Source organism: Solanum tuberosum, unplaced genomic scaffold (genome assembly GCF_000226075.1).
Source record: "Solanum tuberosum cultivar DM 1-3 516 R44 unplaced genomic scaffold, SolTub_3.0 scf00345, whole genome shotgun sequence".
Lineage (NCBI taxonomy): Eukaryota > Viridiplantae > Streptophyta > Magnoliopsida > Solanales > Solanaceae > Solanum > Solanum tuberosum.
In genome coordinates this window covers 64,592-87,921 of record NW_006239264.1, presented here as the reverse complement: position 1 = coordinate 87,921, position 23,330 = coordinate 64,592, and the positions used below count along the sequence as shown (strand labels likewise).

At 35.0% G+C, this 23,330-nt stretch overlaps 5 protein-coding genes across 6 annotated transcripts; 2 read left to right on the top strand and 3 right to left on the bottom strand.

Annotated features, from left to right (window-relative positions):
• The first annotated feature begins 2,810 nt into the window (after nucleotides 1–2,810).
• On the top strand, nucleotides 2,811–4,707 carry LOC102602894 (cytochrome P450 89A2-like). The gene has a single exon (XM_006361026.2). The coding sequence runs from the start codon at nucleotides 2,999–3,001 to the stop codon at nucleotides 4,541–4,543; it is 1,545 nt and encodes a 514-aa protein (XP_006361088.1). The 5' UTR covers nucleotides 2,811–2,998; the 3' UTR covers nucleotides 4,544–4,707.
• A 2,025-nt stretch (nucleotides 4,708–6,732) lies between these two features.
• On the top strand, nucleotides 6,733–8,510 carry LOC102602556 (cytochrome P450 89A2-like). The gene has a single exon (XM_006361025.2). It carries the CDS (start codon nucleotides 6,917–6,919, stop codon nucleotides 8,441–8,443), a length of 1,527 nt encoding a protein of 508 aa, XP_006361087.1. The 5' UTR covers nucleotides 6,733–6,916; the 3' UTR covers nucleotides 8,444–8,510.
• Nucleotides 8,511–9,005: 495 nt separating this feature from the next.
• LOC102594396 (uncharacterized protein At5g41620-like) lies at nucleotides 9,006–12,075 on the bottom strand. The gene is made up of 3 exons (XM_006361086.2): nucleotides 11,507–12,075; nucleotides 11,288–11,377; nucleotides 9,006–10,660 (listed from the first exon to the last, which is right to left on the bottom strand). Exons 1-3 carry the CDS (start codon nucleotides 11,705–11,707, stop codon nucleotides 9,242–9,244), a joined length of 1,710 nt encoding a protein of 569 aa, XP_006361148.1. The 5' UTR covers nucleotides 11,708–12,075; the 3' UTR covers nucleotides 9,006–9,241.
• A 1,340-nt stretch (nucleotides 12,076–13,415) lies between these two features.
• On the bottom strand, nucleotides 13,416–14,566 carry LOC102602224 (photosystem I subunit O). The gene is made up of 4 exons (XM_006361024.2): nucleotides 14,407–14,566; nucleotides 14,027–14,099; nucleotides 13,739–13,918; nucleotides 13,416–13,643 (listed from the first exon to the last, which is right to left on the bottom strand). The coding sequence occupies exons 1-4, from the start codon at nucleotides 14,492–14,494 to the stop codon at nucleotides 13,547–13,549; spliced, it is 438 nt and encodes a 145-aa protein (XP_006361086.1). The 5' UTR covers nucleotides 14,495–14,566; the 3' UTR covers nucleotides 13,416–13,546.
• Nucleotides 14,567–15,393: 827 nt separating this feature from the next.
• On the bottom strand, nucleotides 15,394–23,241 carry LOC102577651 (uncharacterized). Of its 2 annotated transcripts, none has more exon segments than NM_001288526.1 (8): nucleotides 15,394–15,773; nucleotides 18,440–18,913; nucleotides 19,487–19,613; nucleotides 20,380–20,436; nucleotides 21,143–21,287; nucleotides 22,383–22,432; nucleotides 22,812–22,852; nucleotides 22,949–23,164. In NM_001288526.1, coding segments are annotated over 8 exon segments (1,110 nt in total). In that variant the 5' UTR covers nucleotides 23,108–23,164; the 3' UTR covers nucleotides 15,394–15,716.
• Between the last annotated feature and the right edge of the window lie 89 nt (nucleotides 23,242–23,330).

Here is a 23,330-nt window from a genome sequence, read left to right as displayed (position 1 = left end):
TACCGAAATGTATAAAATGACTAATTGTATACTGAATCAGATATCAAAAAAATGGGATGTTTGCTGCGAATTACAAATAAAATAAACTAAGGCTATGATACTTAATTTGAATTAATAGTTTGTTATTTCATACTCCCTCTGTCCCTAATTACTTGTCAATTTTGACAAATCAAGAAAGGATATTTTTTTTTTTACCTATTATACCCTCAATTAAATGATTAATTACTTTTAAAAATGTAGAACTTTTCATCTACTTCATAATTAATAGGGGTAAAATGATAAACGCACTATGTCATTAATTGTTTTCTTAATTAGTGTGTCAATTCAAAAGTAGACAAGTAATTAGGGATAGAGGGAGTACAATTTTCCCTATTTAAAATCTACTTTTAATTTCTAGTTTTTTTAGATGCAAAGTCATTGGCTACTGTTTTATAATAGATTTGTTTTAATAATTCCTTTCAATTGATAATATAGCTAATTCATTCAATCTCTCTTGAGACATTGTTGATCTTAAATAAGATTTAATCAATTTTAGTTTCAAAAAAATTCTTTGGGCTGAGACAACGGTTACAAGAACTGTTAACATTATTCTATAAGCAATATGTATATTTAGAAAAGAATCATGTTTTTTTATTTCATTGAGTATTTTCGTTACATCATTTCTTCCACGTATATTATTTCTCTTAGCACTTTTAATTCAAAAAATAAATTTAAACCATCAATATCAAAATAACTATTATGTGTTAAAGAAAGTTTAAGGTTAAGATTTTTTATTTTTTTGAATTCTCTTCATCTAGTGATCTCAATTTACCACTAAATAAGAAATCAAAAATATTTTCATATCCTTCAATTGGTTCAATTCTATTTTGAAGTGGAAAAATAGCTTGATCTACTATATATATAGTAATCAACTCTAATTTCAAGGGACTTTGTGATTTCGTTATCAAAATTTTTCATCAAACTATTTCTTACAAAATTCAGGTTTTATATTCATTTCATATGCAATTTCCTTAGTAGAAATCATAGCACTCACAATACATTTTTTAAAAAAAAAATAATATTTATAAGTAAAATAAAAATAAAAATGGGACCCCTAAAAATGTGGGCCCCAAGTAATGGCTTTAGTTGCCTAGGGGTTGAGACGACCCTGAATTTAATAGTAACATGTGATGCAATCCTAAGACTCAATTCGGTTTGACCAATTAATTAACCTAAAATTCAAATATCCGCCCAATGACCTGTTTAACCCACCCGATACACCCAAATTGGATTAAACGGGTCATTGGGCGGGTATTTGAATTTTGGGTTAATTAATTAGTCAAATCGAGTTGAGTCGTAGGATTGCGCCACGTGTTACTAATTATTCTTCCGTTAAAGTGAGAGGCAAATGTGCTCTAATTTTTAGATGATACTCCCTCCGTCCCTTTTTAGTTGTCTACTTTAGAAATGGCACACAGATTAAGGCAACAATGATTAGCACAGTGAAGTTACAATTTTACCCTTATGACAACTTTTTACTTCAAAATTACAACCACTTATTTGAATTCAAGTGAAATAAATTGGAGGGAAACAACATACACTTTTACAATTTTCAAGAAAGTGTAAATAAGGGTATAATAGGAAAAAATTTGTTGTCCTTTCTTGATTTGTCAAAATGGACAACTAAATAGGGACAACCAAAAAAGGAAATATGGACAAGTAAATAGGGACGGAGGGAGTAGAAATACTAATGACCAAAAATATGTCGGAGGGTATTTATATACCATTTACAATTGTTTGAAGTATATTTGGCCTTTATCCCTTTTCAGAAAAATATGAGATAAGATTTTTTGTCTTTTTTCTTCTGACTTGGCTGTATTTTCATGCGGTCCTTTGTACTTTAGTCAGTTTGGCGTTTACGCAACTGTTATATGTACTTTAAAAAGCTAAAGTTTGAAAAGAGAACTGTTGATAAAATACAATTTTGAACTATTATTTCAAAATTCTCATGAAGTTGAAATACATAAGTTGTTTGTAAATACTTGTAAGAATACCAGCATATGGTAAATAATGGAAATCGTTGTTTGAATCACTTGAAATAACCATTCATGGATGATGCACCATTTTAACTAGAAAAAATATTTTAAATTAAACATACGGTCAGCATATGAAATTATTTTACTATAGGATAATCTTAATCTATTATAATAAATAATTAATATGATTTATCTTTAAAATTATAAAATTTACATCTTAAAAAGACTTATGTGTAGATATCTTTTTTGGTGATTTGATATTGTAATGAAAAGTTTAATAGGAAAAAAACATATATTGTTTTTCACAAATCCATCAACTATACCGTCAAACATCTTTGTAGATCATCCGCTACAATTCTTCGTTTCTCTCGGTTTATATGACACATTTCGAATTTTAAGATTAAAACAAATCTATTTTTAATCATAATTTTTTCACATATCTTTTAAATATTTTGAATTATCAATATTATAACGTATATACTTTTTACGTAGTTTACTTATATATAAATTTTATTTAAAAAAAATTGAAGATTCCATGAGTAAATTTTTTATCAAACTTAAATTGTTTGAATGTCAAAAAACGAAATATATCACATAAAAAAAATGTACAAATGCCAGGGGCGTAGGCACATGGTGGTCACGGTGTTCAATTGGACACCCTTCGTCGGAAAAAAATACCGTATATACAAGTAAAATAATACATGAATTGATTAAATAATATATTTTGGACACCCTTAACACAATAAGTTATTGTAGCCCAGTGATTTAGACTTTTTTAATGGGTTTCAAATACATCGAATGAGTTAGGTTTTAGACCTTTTTAATGGGTTTCAAACACTTCCGCCACTGATTGTGCAATTTCTGGACACTTCCACCACTGATTGTCTCTAATTATTGAGTTTGAAAATCGCTACGCTCCACAAGTAATTCAACATGTAAATGCACTTGTATAACAGTTTGGTTGAGAAGAATTGGAAATAATAATGGAATCATGGCTTATCCTCGTTATCATCCTCATCTTCACTTTCTTCATCTCTTTCTTCCTCAAATCCAATAAACAGAAGAAATTTCCACCAGGACCCTCTGTTTTCTCTGTGATTACCAGCTTCCTACGCGCTGATGCTAATATAGAACTCATCGCGAGGGATCTCAAGACTAAATATGGTCCTATTTTCAACTTGAGAATTGGAATTGGAATTGCATTTCGTCGTCCTTCCATATTTGTTGCTAGCCACTCATTAGCGTATCAAGCTTTAGTTCAGCAAGGTGTTGTTTTCTCTGACAGGCCAAAGGCTGCTCAGACCAGTGTATCCATTCACAGTAACCGAATTATCCTAACCACCCTCCCCTATGGCCCAACATGGCGCCTCCTTCGTCGAAACATTGTATCAGTTATCCTCCATCCTTCTCGCACCAAGTCCTACTCTAATGTCCGATCTCGGGTACTCTCTACCCTTATTCAACAGCTCCGTTCTGATTCTGAAGCCACACAAGTGATTACATTAATTGAACATTTTCGTTTTTCCGTGTTCTGTCTTCTTGTCCTGATGTGTTTCGGGGACAAGATAGATCAGCATCAAGTCAAACAGATAAAAGATGTACAACGAAGATGGATTCAAACCATGGGTCGATTTGTTAATCTCAGCTTCTTCCCAAGAATAATTCAAAAGATCATTTTCAGGAATCAATGGAAGGAGCTAATCCAATTGATGCAGGAGCAAGAGAGTGTATTTATACCTCTGATCGAGGCTCGAATGAAACCAAAAACCGAGGAAGATGTGGTGGCTTATGTAGATACATTGCTGGATTTAGAATTCCCTGAGGAAAAAAGGAAGTTTAATCAGGGAGAGATTGTTAGCCTCTGCAGTGAGTTCCTTACCGGTGGCACCGACACTACATCTTCCTCATTGCAATGGATTATGGCTAACTTGGTTAAATACCCTTGTATTCAGGAAAAACTATACCAAGAGATATGTGAGGTAATGAGAAGAGGGAATTCGAAGACGGATGGAGTGACAGAGGAGGAGGAGATAGTGAAAGAGGAAGATCTAGAGAAAATGCCTTACCTAAAAGCAGTGATCTTGGAAGGGCTAAGGCGACATCCACCAGGTCACTTCCTGCAGCCACACACGGTGACCGAAGAAGTGGAACTCAACGGTTATGTCATCCCTAAGGATGCACCAATCAATTTCATGGTTGCGGATATGGGATTGGATCCACAAGTGTGGGAGAATCCCTTGGATTTCAATCCAGATAGGTTCTTATCAAGTGATGATACAGAAGCGTTTGATATAATAGGGAATAAAGAGATTAAGATGATGCCTTTTGGTGCAGGAAGAAGAGTATGTCCAGGCTATCTCTTGGCTCTGCTCCATTTAGAGTACTTTGTCGCTAATTTGGTCTGGCATTTTGAGTGGAAGCCTGTGGATGGAAACAATGTTGATCTATCTGAGAAGCTCGAATTCATCGTTACGATGAAGAATCCATTGCGTGCTCACATCCGTCCTAGGGTAAACAAACTTGAATGAGCTACCTGCTAATGTTGTTTGTTTTTCTTTCTCTTCAAGTTGTTGATGTTTACATATGTGTTGCATCTCTAATGCACAAACAGTTGATGTATGTTAAATTCTAAATTCAAGTGTTAAAAGTCAAACTTCATGCTAAAATAATCAAAGAACGAAAGATTTGAATATGCATTAGTATCCTAAATAAATGTATCTAACCATCAAACAGACCAATAATATGTGTAGTAATTTCAAATTGACAGGAAAACAGCGAAAACAAATAGGAATATAGAGTGATCCATAACTCTTGGTCAGCCGTCGGTGAAACTCGAGTTAACACCTCAGATGGTCAATCAACTATGTACTCTTTTCTCAGAAAGTCATTCAACTTTGGTTTTTAACTCAAAAACCACTCAACTATGAGTTTTTTTCTTAGAGAAGTCACTCAACTTTGGTTTTTATTTCAAAAGTCACTCAACTATAAGTGTTTCACTTGCAAAATCACTCAACTATGATTACAAAGTCACCCTATCTACTTAATTAATTTTTTTCATTAAACTTACAAACATGAAAATTTTATTTCTTACTAAAATTTTAAAAAATAAAAAGATATTCATTTAAATCATTTAATAACTCGATCCGCTAAAAATATAATATATTACCTTTTATTTTACCCCTTTTTTCCAATTGTGAGTGATTACAGCGATCTCCATGCATTGTTCATAAAATATAGAAATTACAAAATTACTTTTTTAGTAAATTCAAAATTTTAGTAACAACGATACATAATGAAGGAACAAAAATAAGTGATTAAAAAAAACTGACTTGAATTTGTTACTAATGTTTGTCCTACCGTTAAGTTAATTAAGATTTGGTCTTTACATGTGTTTTTTATTTTTTTATTTTTTTTGTAAAATGGTCTTTACATGTTGTTGATTTTAGAGTGCTATATTAAAATTAATTAATTGGTTTAAATGAATATCCTTTTATTTTTAAATAAATTTGGTTAGAAATAAAAATATCATGTTAGTAATTCAGTTGAAAAAAATAATTAAATAATTAAAATAATATATTTCTAACGGATCGGGTTAGTAAATGGTTTAAATGAAAATCTTTTTGTTTTTTTATAATTTTAGTTAGAAATAAAAAATTCATGTTTGTAAGTTTTAATGAAAAAATCAATTAAATAGATTGAATGACTTTGTAAGTGAAACACTCATAGTTAAGTGACTTTTGAGTTAAAAATCAAAGTTGAGTGACTTTCTGAGAAAAGAACTTATAGTTGAGTGACTTTCTGAGAAAAAAACTCATAGTTGAGTGACTTTCTGAGGAAAAAACTCATAGTTGAGTGACTTTGAAGTTAAAAACCAAAGTTGAGTGACTTTCTGAGAAAAGAGTGCATAGTTGAATGACCATATGAGATATTAACTTGTGAAACTCCTAACCAGGGGCGGACGCACGTGGTATCCAGGGGGTTCACCCGAACCCGAAAAATTACACGGTATATATAAGGTAAATTTTTTGTATTTCTGTAGATATATATATATATATATATATTGAACCCCTCAATAACAAAGAGAAACTGATGGCATAGTGGCAAGTACTTCTGAAATTAAGTTGTACATCACCAGATCGAATCCCAGTGAAAGTGTTTTATTTTTTTCTTTTTAAGTTTTTTTTTTTAATTTTCAGTTCTATTTTTCAAGTTTTTTTAGTTTTTTTTTTTACTTTAAAAAATGTGCTAAAAGTTTGGTTTTAAACCCAAAAGAATTCAAGGTTTCCATTTCTAAAGACTTATTTACACGTTTATACTTTTATTTTTCGAATCCTCTGAATGAAAATTTTGGATCTGCCACTGCTCTTAACTATCAAATTATTGGACAAGATAATATATTATTAAGTTGATGTGTTTGTTGTCGTAGAAAGATTATTTTTACTATATTTATGGACAAGATAATATATTACTTATTAAGATTGGGGATTATAGCAATTTTTGAAATCAAATTGATATACTAATATATTTATTATCTAAATCAAGATTAGAAATTTATTTGATCAGTCAAATTTTTGCCTTTAAATTTAATATATGCCATGTAATCACCAATCAAAGCAGAAACTTGGAGAAAGTCAGATGCGTATTACGTATAAGATAAGATAATATATGATATATTAGTTTTGTATTCTTCTTTTTCTGCAACACAGTTCAAGTGTGGCTTTCCTAAACATAAAAAATTGTAAATGGAGCTATTATTGTCTCTTAAGTTTTGTGCGTGAAACACGAGCAAAATCACTACTCTCCACCAGTAATAGAATCTTTTTTTTTTCCATAAATAATGCACTTGTACAACAATTTGGTGGAGAAATTAAGTGGTGCAGATCATAGAGAGTTGGAAAATAATGGAGTCATGGCTCATCATCCTCAGCCTCAGCCTCAGCCTCATCATCACTTTCTGTATCACTTTCAAATCCAATAAACAGAACAAATTCCCCCCAGGACCTTTTGTTTTTTCTGTGATTACGGGCTTACTTCGCGTTAATGCTGATATAGAACTCATCCTCAGGGACCTCAAGACTAAATATGGTCCTATTTTCAACTTAAGAATTGGAATTGGATTTCGTCGTCCTTCAATATTTGTTGCCAGCCACTCATTAGCCTATCAAGCTTTAGTCCAACAAGGTGCTGTTTTCTCTGACCGCCCAAAGGCCGCTCAGACCAGTGTAAGCCTTCAAAGTTGCCGAATTAACATCTCTTCCTCTCCCTATGGACCCTCATGGCGCGTCCTCCGTCGAAACATTGTATCTGAAATTCTCCACCCTTCTTGCACCAAGTCCTACTCTAAGGTCCGATCACGGGTACTCACTGTCCTTATTCAACAGCTTCGTTCTGATTCTGTAGCAACGGAAGGGATCCGGTTGATTGATCATTTTCGTTATGCTATGTTCTATCTTCTTGTCTTGATGTGCTTCGGGGAAAACATTGACGAGGCTCAAGTCAAACTGATCCACGATGTACAACGAAGATGGATGCAAAGTGCGGGTCGATTCATCAATCTCAGCTTCTTTCCAAGATCACTTCAAAAGATCATATACAGGAAGCAATGGAAGGAGCTCATCCAACTGATACAAGATCAAGAGAGTGTCTTTATGCCACTGATTGAGGCTCGAATGAAAGCAAAAACTGAGGAAGATGTGGTGGCTTATGCAGATACATTGCTGAATTTGGAATTCCCTGAGAAAAAAAGGAAGTTTAATCGGGGAGAGATTGTCAGCCTCTGCAGTGAGTTCCTCTCCGCTGGCACTGATACTACCGCCACCTCGTTGCAATGGATCATGGCTAACTTGGTTAAATACCCTTCTGTTCAGGAAAAACTATACCAAGAGATATCTGAGGTAGTGAGCAGAGAGAATTCGAAGCCGGATGGACTGAAAGAGGAAGATCTAGAGAAAATGCCTTACCTAAAAGCAGTGATTTTGGAAGGTCTCAGGCGGCATCCACCAGGTCACTTCCTGCAGCCACACACGGTGACGGAGGAAGTGGAACTCAACGGTTATGTCATCCCTAAGGATGTAGCCGTCAATTTCATGGTTGCAGATATGGGTTTGGATCCACAAGTGTGGGAGAATCCCTTGGATTTCAATCCAGACAGGTTCTTATCAGTGGGCGGTGACGATAAGGAAGTGTTTGATATAACAGGGGTTAGACAGATCAAGATGATGCCTTTTGGTGCAGGGAGAAGAGTATGTCCAGGCTATGGCTTGGCTATGCTCCATTTAGAATACATTGTGGCTAATTTGATCTGGCATTTTGAGTGGAAGGCTGTGGATGGAAACAATGTTGATCTATCTGAGAAGCTGGAATTCACCGTTATGATGAAGAATCCATTGTGTGCTCGCATCCGTCCCAGAGTAAACCAACTTGAATGATCTTGCTACTAATGTCGTATATTTGTTTGTTTTTCTTTCTCTCTTGAAGTTGTTGATGTTTCTTCAATATAAAATAAAGGAACATGAAGGAAGCTCAAAGTACTTAACTGTTCAAATTAAACCAGCTTAAGCACGTGGAAGACATTCCCTTAACCTGATGATGGAGTGTTCAGAAAAGATCATTTAAAATCTCTCTCTCTCTCTCTCTCTCTATCCAATGATAGATTGCATCTACATTAAATTAGACTTTTGTAAAGCTTTCAATCCACATAAATGATATTCCAAATGGATATCACTTAAAGGAAATTTCTCAACAAGAATTTGACATTCTTCCACCAAGCACAGATTGGTAACTTCATGCTTCATCTGTGGAATTCCACTTGAGTACTACTCAACATGCAGTTCGCTTTCACTGTTACCTGGAATCAACTGGAAATGTAGTAGGCTAAGCATACCAGAAGTAGGAACAGTGAAGCACGTAACATAAGAATACACAAAGGATTGATACTACGGGAGTCATTAGAGGTACAGAAATGAAGAATCTGAAAAGTCATATATAGTATTGAATAGAGAAAACGTTTATTCATTCCTTATAGAACATTAGCAAAATTTTGAACTGTTTTGTCTCATCCAACAACCAAAACTCAAAATTCTGTTGACATTGCTGAATTATCAGATATTTAGCTTTTCATTCAGACAAAGAACAACATAATTATGTCCATCTAGTTATGTAAAAAAAGCATCAGGCTGTAGAAGCATGCTGTTTATGATGGATTCTTGAAATTGGCATTCTGGCATTCATTCGAGTAGCTCCCTGCAAGACAGTGCAATAATCTCTGGTATTCCTTCAAGTTTCTCCCTGCAAGATGGCAAAGCCCTCACCATCACTTTGTTAGGATCATTGGCAGAAAATTTCTGTTGGCTGCAGTTCTTGGTTGGACCAGAAAAGCCTTGAGAGGCTGTAATTCTTGAAGCAGAAATGATACGGTCACAAAGATTCTTGATCATCTTATATCTCTCCGTCTCATCTGCATGATCCTTTTTCCAAGCTTGAGAAGAGAATTCTGGTGTTCCTCCGTTGTTAAGAAAGTTTGAAATTCCTCCATCTATAGTGTTCACGTTTTCTTTCTCTCCCACGCAGAACTCCCACTCAATGCCATCTGAAGTTTCCCTTTCTAAGGAAGTGCTTTGCACTGGGAATTTCTCTGAGATGGACCTCCTCCCTTTATTTTGATCAGAAATCAACAATCTATTCGGATCATTCTGTAGAGCAGTGCACCATTGATGGCTCTTGCTGTTATCACCCATGTTTAGTTCAATTGAATGAAGATCACTATCAGTTGAATCACCTTCGTCTCCATCCTCTTCTTTATCGAGTATTTCTACATCTGCCTTCTCTTTATCTCGGTAATGGTGTGTGCTTGGAAGCGTTTCTCTCAAATGTCTCTCAAGCTCATTGATTGTTTCATAATTCAGCGAATCACAGCCTTGTTCTTGGCCCTTTTTGGATCTCAAATATGCTTCAAGTTCATTCCTTAACTTGTCCACAACTGTATTTTTCTCCTCAAATTGATATTTGGCTTCTGATAGCTTCATTTGAACTCTTTCCTCCCGCATGACATCAGCTAGTTGAAGTATTTTCTGTTCCATTTCCACCTCTTCCCGGATTTTAGCAGATTGTCTCTTCAATTCTTCCATCTCTGCTCTATCTTCTCCGAGACCTCTGGCTAATTCATCACACACTTGCTCCAATATATCTCTGTCCCTTTTCTCGCCTTCAAGTTCTTTGACTGCCTTTGAAAGCAATGCCTTTGTATCCGCCAGTTCTCTACCAAGCTTCTTATTTAATCTCTCAGTTTGCTTCCTCAATTTCTTCTCTATCTTGAACTCCCTGGCTACAGATGTAATAGCAGTATGAATCTTGTCTTGCTCTTTTACCTTCCAGGCCATCTTTTCTTCTTCAAACTTCTTCAAGAGGACATCAACTTCACTGTGGTTATGTCTGTGTTCGCGTATCAATTTAGACACCTCGTCACACAACCAGTCAAGCTCTGTATTTATAGCTGCAAAAAGGGATGAACATGTAGATTTCTGATCTTTAAGATTCCAGACATGACTCAGAACTTTCAGCAGCTCTTTACATGTGGTAAGACCATGACACACATCCTTCAAATGATGTCTGCTTAGAGTCTGTCCATGATTTTGTGTCCTATCAAGCTGCATATTCATCCTTGTATTAACCATATAATTGAATATAGAGTAGCTAACTGAAAGTAGCAGCAGCTAAGAGAAGTGATAGATTCGGAGATCTTACAAGAAAAACTTCCATAAAAAACAAAATTTCAAACTTACATCAATTCAGTGTTGGAAAACAACATGTCGGCTTTGATAGAACCTGAACTAGGACCAACAACCAAGTCACATGTTTGTTCCTTTGTTCATAAATTTTTTGTCCATTTCCTAAGATTCAACTTTGAAGAGGGCAAAGGGCTCGTCAAAACGCCACTAAGAAGAGAAACCAAAGTGGAAACTTGGATAGGTTCAACAACTACTTTGCCTCAATTTCATGCTAGTTAAGTCAGTTATATGAATCTTCACTAAACACCCCTAATTTTTAACAAAATGGCCTCAGAACCCTGAGATCTCACGTTCAAATTCCAGTAGAGACAAAAAACATTACACACTTTCTTCTCATGTGTCCAAGCTTTAGTGGACAGGTTAAGTTAGCAGATACAAAATTAGTAGAACACAAACTAACCCAACACCAAAGTTATTTTTTTTAACCAAAAACCTATAAAGAACAGTTCCTCCAACTAAAAAATGGATTAACTGTCAGTAGCATACCTCTATTGAGCAACCATTTTGGTTAGAGAGATCAGCCTTGGTAGATTTTCTTCTTCTATGACGACTACGCACTTTGGATCGCTCCGTTCTCTGCAAAATTCAAGAACCAAAATACGTCAATATAAAATTTTAAAAACACACACACAATATGCAGAACTTAAAGCTACAAACTTTTCCAAGAAAATGACCAAACAAAAACCAAATTTCCCTTAAACCCACCTCAGAAACAGGGTCATGAAATTGCAGAGCTGCTGAACCCAATTTGGAAACTCTTTCTTTCCAACCCATTTCCTCCAAATCCTTCAGTTTAGTTTCCCATAGAGTAGAAGCCAGTTTTCTTGCCGAAACCGACAAGTCATCAGAGCCCTCTGTTTGCATATGCTTATCATTATGCAGAGAAGTTGACCTTGATGAACTCATTTTCCACTGTGCACAAGTTTTTTAACTACTTTACCAGTCAAAAAGAGGGAACAAGAGAAGTGGGAAATAGCCCTTTAGGCTTTTGTGTGTTTCGGAGATACTAGAATGGATGATTGGCATGCAAATCAGAGTGCTTATGAGAAAAAGGGCTAAATACTTTCGTAACACAAATTATTTGATATGCACCTACTCTGTTTCTTTTGTGACATTATTCAAGCATATACAAGAGTTAAAATCACGATCACACGTAGCCTAGTGATCAATAAAGTGAAAGCACAAGTTGTATTCACTCCGAGTTACTTGATACTCGCAAGGTAAATGAATTCAAGCATTTACTGGCTAATCATTTGTCTCTATCCAGCATTATTGTTCCTTGAGCAGATAGTAATATTGAATGCAATTGTAGCCGTTGCTGAAGGCTTAAATTGGCAGGGATTTTGTAAAAGAAGGAAGGGCCCCCATTTAACGGCTTAAAGTATTTTGCATAGGGAAAAAGGGCAAATATACCCTCGAACTAACGTAAATGGTATACAGATACCCTCCGTCATACTTTTGGGACATTGGTGCCCCTGCCGTCTAAAACTAAAGCATATATGCCCTTCACTCTAACGGAAGACTAAATAGGGACACGTGGATAAATGTCGGATCGGTGGATAAGATTATGACACGTGTATGTCCATTAGTATAAAGGGTATATATGCTCTAGTTTTTGGACGGCGCACCAATATTCCAAAAGTATGACGGAGGGTATTTGCATACCATTTACGATAGTTCGGGGGTATATTTGTCTTTTTACCTTTTGCATATTTTTAGAAAATCCCCAGAAAACACCAATATTCTGTAATTCGTGTGGCCCTCCACATGGCCATAGTCAGCCTCTGTTCTTCTGTTTATAAAACAGTTTCATTAGTCGATTTAAACGGATTCTTTTAATCCAAAGAGACAACAAAATTAAAAAGGAAATATTTAAGTTGTATACATTAGTCAATGTGGTTTAATCGTGATACGAACTAAGAGAGCCATCAATATTTTTTCGATTTCAATTGAAGGTTATTTTTGCAATTAGGCGTCCACATATATAATTTGAACATCAATCGAAGATTATAAATGTAAGTGGCAGCTATATCTTTAATTTGGTCTTTTTTTTTTGTAATGTGTGGACTACTTAGTTCCTTTTAACTTGGCTATTTCGGTTACTTGTTAGTCAAATACGCACATAATCCTTAATATTCTATATTTTAGGGTCATGTATTCTTTTTGAATTTATTTTTATCAAAAATTGAATTGACTTTTCTCTTATTTGATTAAAAAAATTAATCTAAAAGAGACATTACTATGATTATTCTCACAAAAAAATTAAACATTCCATGCTTTCAGAGAGAAGAATGTTTTGTCGTCATAAGTTACTGACGAATCTTTTTTATCTTTCTTCAATTTCAAGAATAGATTGAATCAAAATTACTTGTCCGTTGTCATTGTTGAATACAACTTTACTAGGTATGTTATCAAATGGAATTTCTTTTTACTTGAAAGTATTCCTCGATTGTTTATGTTCACTTTGATCGTATTTTGTAATTGATTGTTAATTGATCTTTGTCAATTGTCTATCTTAAATTCGATCTTCATTTTCCATATTTAAATTTGTATCATTGTTTATGATAACACATTAATCTCTTACATCATGCTTTAACTAATAAACATAAAAATGAAAAGCTTGGAAAGGAGAAGATGTATTTGTTATCCATAAGATGCATGAATGAAAGAAAATAAATACTCCACAAATACTTCAGTAGCTTAATTATAATTTATACATGAAAAATTTAAAAGAAAATAATGTCTCTACTTAGAGAAATAGTCCTCGGTCCGTCCCTTGAATCCAATTTGTCCAAAAGTCAGGCACAGGAACAACCCCAAGTGCCAGCACACCATCCATAGCCTGTCCAATATCCACAACACATACAATATTTCTTAGTTTGATTCTGACATAACACGTGAAAAGTTGAAATTAAAGAGTTAGACGTAAAAATGTACCAGAATTGAGAAGTGAGAGCAGGTCCAGTAGGGAAATGAGCGAGTTCAGTGCCAATGCTTTCAAAGAAAAGGCCAGTAAGACTCTTTCCATTGATTACTGGAACACTTGAAGGAGCCAACCATCCAATCAGACCAAATCCAATCACATTCAAGTCTCTCCTCAGCCAGTCCCTCTGGAAACTGAATTTCATAAAAATAAATCATCAACTATAGGTGGAAAAAAAATATGGAAATATTTATAAACCATTGTATTAATTGGATGGATCTATTTTTAATTTAGTAATTTACCATGTAACTCTGCCTCCTGAAGCTTTTGCTACCCTTAAAGGGTTTCTTGCTGTCACTGGTGACCTCACGAAGTCTATCAACACAAAATATAATAGATTTTATTATTCAAAGCAATAATAATAGCACACTATAGTCTATAAAATGTCTAGGTACACGATTCGTGGGAGCTCCAATGAGGATTTCAGAAAAGAAAAAAAAGGTGTATACAAAAGTCAAACTCTTTTCGAAGAATGAATTGTTCTAAATCAACTTAACATGATGGTGTAAGTGTACCAAAGAACTTAAAACTCATTTGCAAATGCATAATCTTGATAGAGTTGCACAAAAGGAAGCCATAAAAAAATATAAAAGGAATTTAGACGAAATTATGATGGGTATACCTGAGGAGAGGCTAGTCTTCTTTGCAGAAGAAAATCCAGAAAGAGATGAGTTAGCTAAGCCTACAACACTGGACATTGTTGCTGCCATTCTTGTTTTCTTCTTCTCTGAATAGTATTCTGTTAGTGTTAGGGCGTTCACTAGGAATAATAAAGAGTGTATACAAATAATTGATGATTTCTGTGGACAATATTCATATTTGGGAAATGTGTGGTGACAAGTAGGATTGTCTCTTTCATAAAATTCATAGATATGTTGTTGATCAATCCCTAATTGCCATGTGGAATTTTATAGATAGACTGGTTTCTGTTTTGGATAATGTGTTGGAGCTAGCTAATCTATGTGGAATTCAATTATCAATTTCTGTATCTATTTTGATTTTGCAAACAAAGAAATACATGAATGAAATTTATCAACTACCTCAGCAGGTGAATCCAGATATTAAATTATATATTTTAAAATTCATAACATTGAACTTGTTATATATTTAAAATTATAGATTCATGTTCGTTATTTATCACAATTTTAGTAATTTTTTATGCACAAACGTGTATTAAATCATGTATGATACATATATCTTTAAACTATTTCGAGTACTTATTATCTCTCATTTGTTTCTAATAATGTTAATACTAATACTAATTTTATAACAGGAAATTGTGTTTCTTTCCTGTTTAGATCACTTTGATTTCTCTTTAAAATGTTTTATTTGATAAAATTTAAAACTTGAACAATCATAGTAGTTATATAATTTATAATCATATAAGCTGGGCACCCAAAACCTAAACTTACATTATAGATCACAACGAACAAAAGTTCGTACCTCTAGAAAACTCACCTTTAATTGTCTTCACACTCATTTTCCCCCAGCAAACTAAGCATTCATAACACTGGGTGCAGGCTGCTCCTTATTCAACATTCATTGTTTTTATACTTCATAATTAATTAAGAATATTACTCCAATATTTATGTCAATCAATTCTTAAATCTTTAGTACTAAACCGGACTACGGATTAATAACCATATAAGCACAACTGTTGAAAAGACTGTTCACATGATTCTTGATTTAATGCTGTAAAGAACAAAATTGGAATGTCCAGATCATAGATAAAAGAAACTATATATCAGAGAGGTTAAACTCCAAAACCTAATGCACTGAAACAAAATATATAACTATACATAGCGGGTCTCAAACAGACACCATAAACACAAAGAACTCCCTATACACCGACCATTTGATCCTCTTTTTTAGCCCTGGGTGAAAAGATGTAATGAAATTCCATCAGATGATTTAGAAGAGTTCCTCCTTGAATTATGAATGATGTGCATTCAGCAGTGCCCGGTATACCATGTCTATGAATTGGTCATCCTGTTATGGAAATAAAAATCAGATTAGATGCATGAAGAGACCAGCAGATAACTTATCTAATCAAGGCCTGTAATTGGAACAATATACACAAGAACAAGTTAAATTGGCAAAAAAAAAACACAGAAACAAAAGCATTACCATTGACTCTATCAAGAGTAGACAAGTCAATAACCCGTGAACTTACAACACCACTATAACTCCTTAACTACTAGAGGAGTCCCTCACTAGTTCACAACAGCTGAATTCAGAACCTTTTCATTGTTCTTTAATCTCAATTTCTCTAGAGGTCCATGATAGGTATTGTTCGGTGTGGTTGTATTTTACAACTGAGTTTTATCTATCTCCTGCAAAATTATGTGGTTTTGATAGAGTGCCAAGAAGATAATCTGGCATTCTTTATGCAGGCAAAACAAATTTATTTCCACTTTCGAATTGTAGAGCAGTTAGAAAGCTTTTGCTCATTCCATTATATTGCTCTTATATTTTGGTTATGCCAGAAAGCACATTCATGATCCTTTTTTTTTGGATAAAGTATTCTCATCCATTACAAAGTTCCACATCAGTACTACAAAGTGCTGATGTGGGGTATGTAAAGCCTTGGGCTATCCCACCTTTATAGCTATCTTTTGGGGTGTGGTTCTCCCTAAGGTTATAACAATGGAATTAGAGCCACCCACCGCCCTTCATGTTCGTGCCTTGGATGGTGACGCAAGGAAGACAGATGTGGAGCGTGGTGGTTTGTTATGGTCCATTGCAGAGTTCCACATCGATACTACAAAGTGCAGATGTGGGGTATTTATAGATTTGGTTTTCCCACTTTAATAGCTAGCTTTTGGGGAGCAGTTGTCCCTGGGTTATAACATAAAGACAAGAAAATAGATGATCCTTTTCTCTTTCCCTTTTTAAACCCCGAGGGCACAAAAGCTGACCTTTCTTAATCTGCCTTTATGAAATATACTTGGCATCCAATTATATTGATTCCATTGTTGACACTATTATGTGTTAAATATATGACCAATCCTTCCTCCTTCCCGCTTGGTATGGTTAAGGACCAAAGACAACCATATCATGCTGAAGCGTAGTGCCATGCCACGCCAGAAATATTTTATTTTACCAGCCACCAAGTGAATCATTTTAGCCCTAGTACATAAAACTGTAGTTGACCAACGATTTCATGCAGAAAAAAGTTTTCACAGTCCTACACATTGAAGTTCATATCGATTATAACATTCCTTTATAGCACTTGAATTGAGAGTTGATCCGTATTAGGCAAAAACTAACCTATTATTAGTGAAATACACACATGCTTTAACACAACCAATAAATAAGATCATAAAATAGGGGAATATGATGAGGAATTCACAAAAAAATATGCATATAATAAGGAAAATACTGAAAGGGGGAATCAGGAGTTTCACAAAGAAAAATTAGGTCATCAATTTTGCATTTCCTTAAAGCAAAATACACAACCTATTGTACAGCATAAATGACTTTCTTATGTTTGAACAACTCACCAATGCTTTTGAAGGTCTATGCAGCCATGCAGACTATTCCAGACGATATTAACCTGTGTTAGCTACTTGCACCCTCTGCTTAAGGTAATTAGTTTTATTCTTGTCCAATTTTGTATTACACATATCCATCTTAACATTTACATCCTTATGACACGAATCCGGTGAAGAAGCCCAATACTTGTTCCTATATAATAGTGATATACACAAACATGTTTTTTATTTTATTAGGTATCCTATGCCACTTCTCCTCTTCACCCATCCTATTTTAACTTTGTGCCACATCTTCATCTTTTATGCCCAACTCTTGGGAGACCTAGGAAGCTGAAATTTCTACATTGAGCCAACATGATCCCCTCCAATCTTTACTTTTCGTTCTTCTTGTGAAGGTCTGAGGATAAACTTTTAACGCTTATTTTCTAGCTCACTTCTACTCATCATAAATCCCTTATTCTCCAGAGTGCTTCTCTATAGTATCAGGTTTTAGTACCCTCTAGCTAGCTTTACCAATTAACATATTATCATCAACGAATGACACACCCATCGAACCCCATCTTGCACACTAGTGGTTACCTTATCCATACCTGAAGAACAGGGTCAAGGAAGATCCCTAGAGTAAGCTCACGGTTATGGTAAACTCCATTATTCTCACACATGTAACAGTAATGGTACATGTCCCCTTTATTATGAATAAACATTTACTTATAAGAAATAAGAAACCAAACAACAGTTAAGTGTTATATTTGGTGTAGTTTCCAATATGCTAGTCAAATATCCAATGCAAGAGCAACCAGATGGTAATCAGGTTCACTGATGTACCATATATATGTAAAAGGTGTAGATTCAGATATCCTAGACTGCAAATGTCATCATGCTTCTCAGGTGGAATGGCATCCAAACATTAATCCAGATGAAACCTCAAGTCCTTAAAGCTATTACTGCATATTCCTACTCACCTTACGTGGATTGTTCCCGGCTATGCAAGTTAGAACAGTTGTTTTCATTCAATATACCCTCTCGGCAGAGAGTTTTATACCTTGTTGTATCAATGTCTCATTACAATGCTAAAAGAAATTAACTGCATATAACTAAAAGCTTAATGTCTTCAAGAATGCTTAGCAAAGCAAGGTAACTATGGCATCTAGGAAAACATACCTGAACAAGCATTACAAGTGCTTCCCGCACTTTATCTCTGCTAACAACAGGAATATTGTTTGGGATAGAAGAAGAAGTAGGAGTGAGAGAAGGAGGAGGAGTGGGCGGAGGAAATGGTTGAAGCAAAGGAGCTCCATAAGGGCGCTGAAGATTCCCAAGTGGAAGAAGTGGAGGAGCAGTGGGCACTGATGAAGAAATGGGAGGCATCAGCGGAGAGGGGGCAGGTGGAGGACCAAAAAAAGATGATGGCTTCACCAGATTTGAAGACCATTTAGCACTGACGTCTGGTTCAGGTGCCTCATGGAGGGGCCTCAAAAGGGAAGAAGCTGAAAGAGGAGGTGATGGAAGCAGGACTGGTGCTGAAGACGAAGGAACAGAAGCAGGAGGACGAGGAGGAGGTAGGGTAGCTGAAGATGAGTGGTATAGCTGCCCTTGAACTGCAGTACTAGAAGCATTCCCAATTGTCATTGCATTCTGCAAAAGAAAAGCATAAATTTAGTCAAGATGAGACAACAAAGCCAAAAAAAAAAAATCGCTGGATTTTTTTCTTTCAAGAAGTATTTAATATGTACTTCATGCTTTTTCCCTTAATAACATAAATTAATCATTGGTTAGTTTTTAAATTAATGTTATTAAAGAAATTCCTGCCAACAGAGTAACCTTGGCCCATCCCTTCTTTTGTCTTGACCCTGATAATTTCATGGCCTGAATTGTTGTCCCGGTACTCCTTGAGACTTTATCCAAGTAATTTAGACAGTGTTCTACTCCTTGTATATAAGGGTCAAATAACTGGTAACATTTTGAACTGCACAAGAGAGTCACGTTTTCCACTAACATATTGAATGCATATGACATATACCCCACTATATTAAGGAAACTTGTTCTATACAAAAGTAAGGATCTGAACACAAATGCCTAGCAAGAGTAAATGAAGATCTTGAAAAAGCACTGCACACGGAAAAGATATTCCTCTCAGTAAGATCTCTGGCACAACAGACACAGTATATTGGAAAGAAGAGCAAAGAAGAAGGGAGAAAAAAGGCATACACTGAAGAAGTTCACAAAGGAATTGTCCTCAGGGAGATGTGGGGCATTTGACGCAGTAGACGATGAAGGCTCCAGAGGACCATCAATTACAGCCATGGTTGGAACTGCTTCCAGCTCTTCAAATTCACTGTAGTAAAATTGCATATTACCAAAAGCGCCTTTCAGAAACCAATTTACAGCAACTGGCAGAAGTCAGGTTATGGATAAAGAGATTATTCCAGAAACAGTTTAACAATTTGTCTTATACCTTAGACTGCCTAACTGGACAAAGATTTGTTACATCTAGTTACTTCAAAATGTACAAGAGGGCTTTATTTTAATGTAATACCCAGAATTGTGTATTATTGGAAAATGCCATGTACTCTAAGTATTCATAGAGATCACTTCTACTACTCAACAAGATTGAAATGGTTTCTAATATACACCAAAGGGTGTGGCCTTGTGGTCAATGAAGTGGGTTGAGAACCACGAGGTATTAGGTTCAAACCCCAACAGAGACAAAAAAACACTAGGTGATTTCTTCCCATCTATCCTATCCTTGGTGGATAGAGTTACCTGACACCTAATACATGTTGGTGGGAGGTGGCAGGTATCCCATGGAATTAATCACGAGGTGAGCGCAAGCTGGCCAGGACACCACGTTTAACCAAAAAGAAATAGTATCTAATATCTTGTGACCAGATCCCTTCATCTGGATGACATCAACAATTATCTATTATGCACCATTTCACTAAGGGCAATGAAATACAGCAATCTATACAAAGGTCAATAGATCTATCATACATACTTGTAAAAATGTTGAAGCCATTAACATCCTTACATCTTTAACCCTTTTTCTGTATTTGGGGGTTGGGGGGGGCTTCTCTAAATTTCAGTAAGAATAAATTATATACCTCTTCGTCAATGGCACTTTTGACTTGGTAGGCACCTTGGAATATGCACCGAGTATCCTGAAAAAAAGTAAAACACTAAATTGATTGACAGGTTTAAAAGTTGATCATCAAAGAGAACACATCGAAGATATGTTTGTATTCAGTGTGGTACAAAGGTACTTCTTTTGATCCCTTTGTTTCTCATTAAGCTGGCCAAACAATTCACTAAACTGGGATCTGTTGGAAGTGCTGATTTGCATCAGTAGGCACCAACCGTATGAATTTTCACTTCCATATTCTTCAATTAATAAATCAATAAATATTACATACTACAGTTTCTTCAGACAATCAAGTAGGGCTCGAAAATATTTTAAAACTAATTTCCTGAAACTAAGCTAGGCTAGTAGACACTAGCTTATACACCAGATTGTTTATAAGTTCTCTAACTATGTTTCCACTATATCTAAAAATCATCAACTAACAAAAATTTTAACATATGTATTCCCCAAATCAAATAAACAAAGGAAAACCTGCACTGAGCAAGTTCAATTTGGAGAAATATGATAACGTATGAACCCCATCGAATCACAATGAAGTATAAGTATGAGAAATAAACTACTCTTCAAGATCAAAAGCATGAACAACTGAATCCAACAAATTTAACTACTTTGTTTTTCTAGAATTAACACCCTACATGGAACCACAAAGTTTACCCATGCCAAAACAGGAAAGGGAAGAGGAGGAAAGGAATCATTTCTGAAGAGAGAAGCTGTGAAAAGATTACCTGTCAAAGAGATTTGCAACTTCTTCACATTCACGCTGATTATAAAACCATATCCCATTAACTTCTTGGGAAGCATTTCGATACAGCAAATATGGAAGCTGGATCTCATATTCAAAATCTCCCAACAGATCCTCCACCAAATTATCTGCTCACCAGAATAAACACTTTTTAAGGCACAGTAATAGATCATATGTACTCACACAGAAAGAAAACTCACAAACTCCCTATTGCAACTTTCAGTAAATATGACAATTCATATGACATGCTTTAAACATCAAATTTACTAAGATACATGCACCATTTCTGTTTTAAGTTTTTTATTTATTATTTTTAGCCGTGTACCCCCATGATAACTTTTCATAAAAGGAAGTTCTTTGAATTTGGAACAGGAAAATGTAAAAAGGATATTTGTTTTCTTTCTTTTTTTAAATAAATCAGAATGAGTACTCAATGTTGTGCAGTCCTCGTTTATTACATGATAATTGCATTGAGTAGTAACTTCCATTTGCCAAAATTATATTATGCAGTCAGGGTTTTAGAAATTTAAAACTAATTGATCAACATGCAGGCCAGAAATTTTATTTAGAATATGAGTGACTTCAGGTATCCAATTTTATCAAAACCGAACTCTTTTGCCTGCTATTGGTGTGAGCGGTAAGAAGTTTTGGTCTTAAGTCAAGCCAGGGCATCATTTCATTCTTGTAACACGACTAAACACACAACAAGACCAGACAAGGTACTCCTGCGCCTCGTAGTAGGCATCTGTCTTTCAAGTTCTAAGAAGGCTCCTCTTATTCATTGGTAGTTTACATTTTGTGGATCTGTGCTGACAGCCATTAAAGTAAGGGAAATGCTAGCCTTCATATTAGAAGTTTAAAACTTCACATCTGAGTAAAGCAAGAGATCGGTCCAAATGCTAAGGCTGATTTTATGAGTACATCTACCACGGTACTTATTTGTTAAAGGATTCTTAACAAAGAAGGAAAGTAACTCCGCTTCGACCCAAAGTGAATGTGATGTACTTCACATTGTTGTAATGCATAAAGGCTATAAACCTGATGAATAGTATTACTACAATTCTGGGGTCTCCACATCAAATAGTCAATCATGTATAAGGTTCAACTTTATGAACATTTTTCAGCAGCAAAAAGGTAAGGTTACATTCAAATCCATTAAACCATAAAAGGCAAGCCAAGAGATATTGTGTTTATAGTCATTATTTGAAAGCAGATAAACTGACCTGTATTTCTGCGGTTCATTACAATAAACTGAAACCGAGGTTGAGAACTCCTGTAAGACCCACTAAAAAGTAATTATCACAAAAGAAAAAAGTACAGAGATCAAAATTAAAACTTAAAACAAATATTCCAGTAAAGATCAGTTTTTTTAACTATTGAGGCCACTGTTCTCATCAAATTCCAAGAAAAAAGTGAAGGAAGAAATGCAAAAACATGAATCTCCTTCATGTTAGCTTATCTAGCCACAAAGTCGGATAAAAGAGGAAGGTTATAATAAGTTAACAGCCAGCACCAACATAGTTTTACTGTGAGGGAACGATTAAGCCCGGACACGGTCGAAGGAAGAGGGTTACGGAAACTAAAGCGGACTCCAACTAGATACTGAGATTCAGTTGATTGATTATATCAAAATTAAAAATTAAAAAAATCACCTCTTGACAACAAATAGAGATCCTTCGATATCCTTCCGACTCTGCACAACAATTCAATTGCGAATTAGACTAACAGGAACTATGTGAATACAAAAGTATGAACCAGCAAAAAGAATAAAATCGGGAAGATTTGATACCCATTGGCTGTTGTCAATACTGAATTCGTACAAGGTAACATGAGCAGCAGTGATGAGGATTTCTTCAATGAAAGGATCAATCCTCTGAAGAACCGTCAAGTTTAGCAGCTTCGTGCTGTTCTGGTCCAGATTCGGCATCAATTTCCCGTTTTGCGACATTATTGCACCGAATCTGAGAACGGCAAGTAGCTGTAAGCTGAGGCCCAACTTCGACTATCACACAAACCCTAGAATTGCTCCAAATTGAAGGAAGCCCAGCTTTGTTTTTTGCTATATATATCTGATGGGAGAGATGATGAACAGGGGAAAGACACATCACACTTAAAAAAATATATAGTTTTCTTTTTTAATTTCTTTTTATATATATATATATATATATATA

Bases quoted from the DNA above. Each gene is read 5' to 3' on its own strand.
- LOC102594396 (XM_006361086.2), bottom strand. From the start codon at position 11,707: ATGAGTTCATCAAGGTCAACTTCTCTGCATAATGATAAGCATATGCAA. The intron at 11,378-11,506 runs GTGGGTTTAAGG...TGAATTTTGCAG, and splicing joins TTCATGACCCTGTTTCTGAG to AGAACGGAGCGATCCAAAGT. The intron at 10,661-11,287 runs GTATGCTACTGA...ATGAATATGCAG, and splicing joins AAAATGGTTGCTCAATAGAG to CTTGATAGGACACAAAATCA.
- LOC102602224 (XM_006361024.2), bottom strand. From the start codon at position 14,494: ATGGCAGCAACAATGTCCAGTGTTGTAGGCTTAGCTAACTCATCTCTT. The intron at 14,100-14,406 runs GTATACCCATCA...TTGTGTTGATAG, and splicing joins GAAGACTAGCCTCTCCTCAG to ACTTCGTGAGGTCACCAGTG. The intron at 13,644-13,738 runs GTACATTTTTAC...GATATTGGACAG, and splicing joins GCTCTCACTTCTCAATTCTG to GCTATGGATGGTGTGCTGGC.
- LOC102602894 (XM_006361026.2), top strand. From the start codon at position 2,999: ATGGAATCATGGCTTATCCTCGTTATCATCCTCATCTTCACTTTCTTC.
- LOC102602556 (XM_006361025.2), top strand. From the start codon at position 6,917: ATGGAGTCATGGCTCATCATCCTCAGCCTCAGCCTCAGCCTCATCATC.
- LOC102577651 (XM_015315109.1), bottom strand. From the start codon at position 23,107: ATGTCGCAAAACGGGAAATTGATGCCGAATCTGGACCAGAACAGCACG. The intron at 22,853-22,948 runs GTATCAAATCTT...ATTGTTGTGCAG, and splicing joins GTATTGACAACAGCCAATGG to AGTCGGAAGGATATCGAAGG. The intron at 19,614-20,379 runs GTATATAATTTA...ATTTTACTACAG, and splicing joins AAAGTGCCATTGACGAAGAG to TGAATTTGAAGAGCTGGAAG.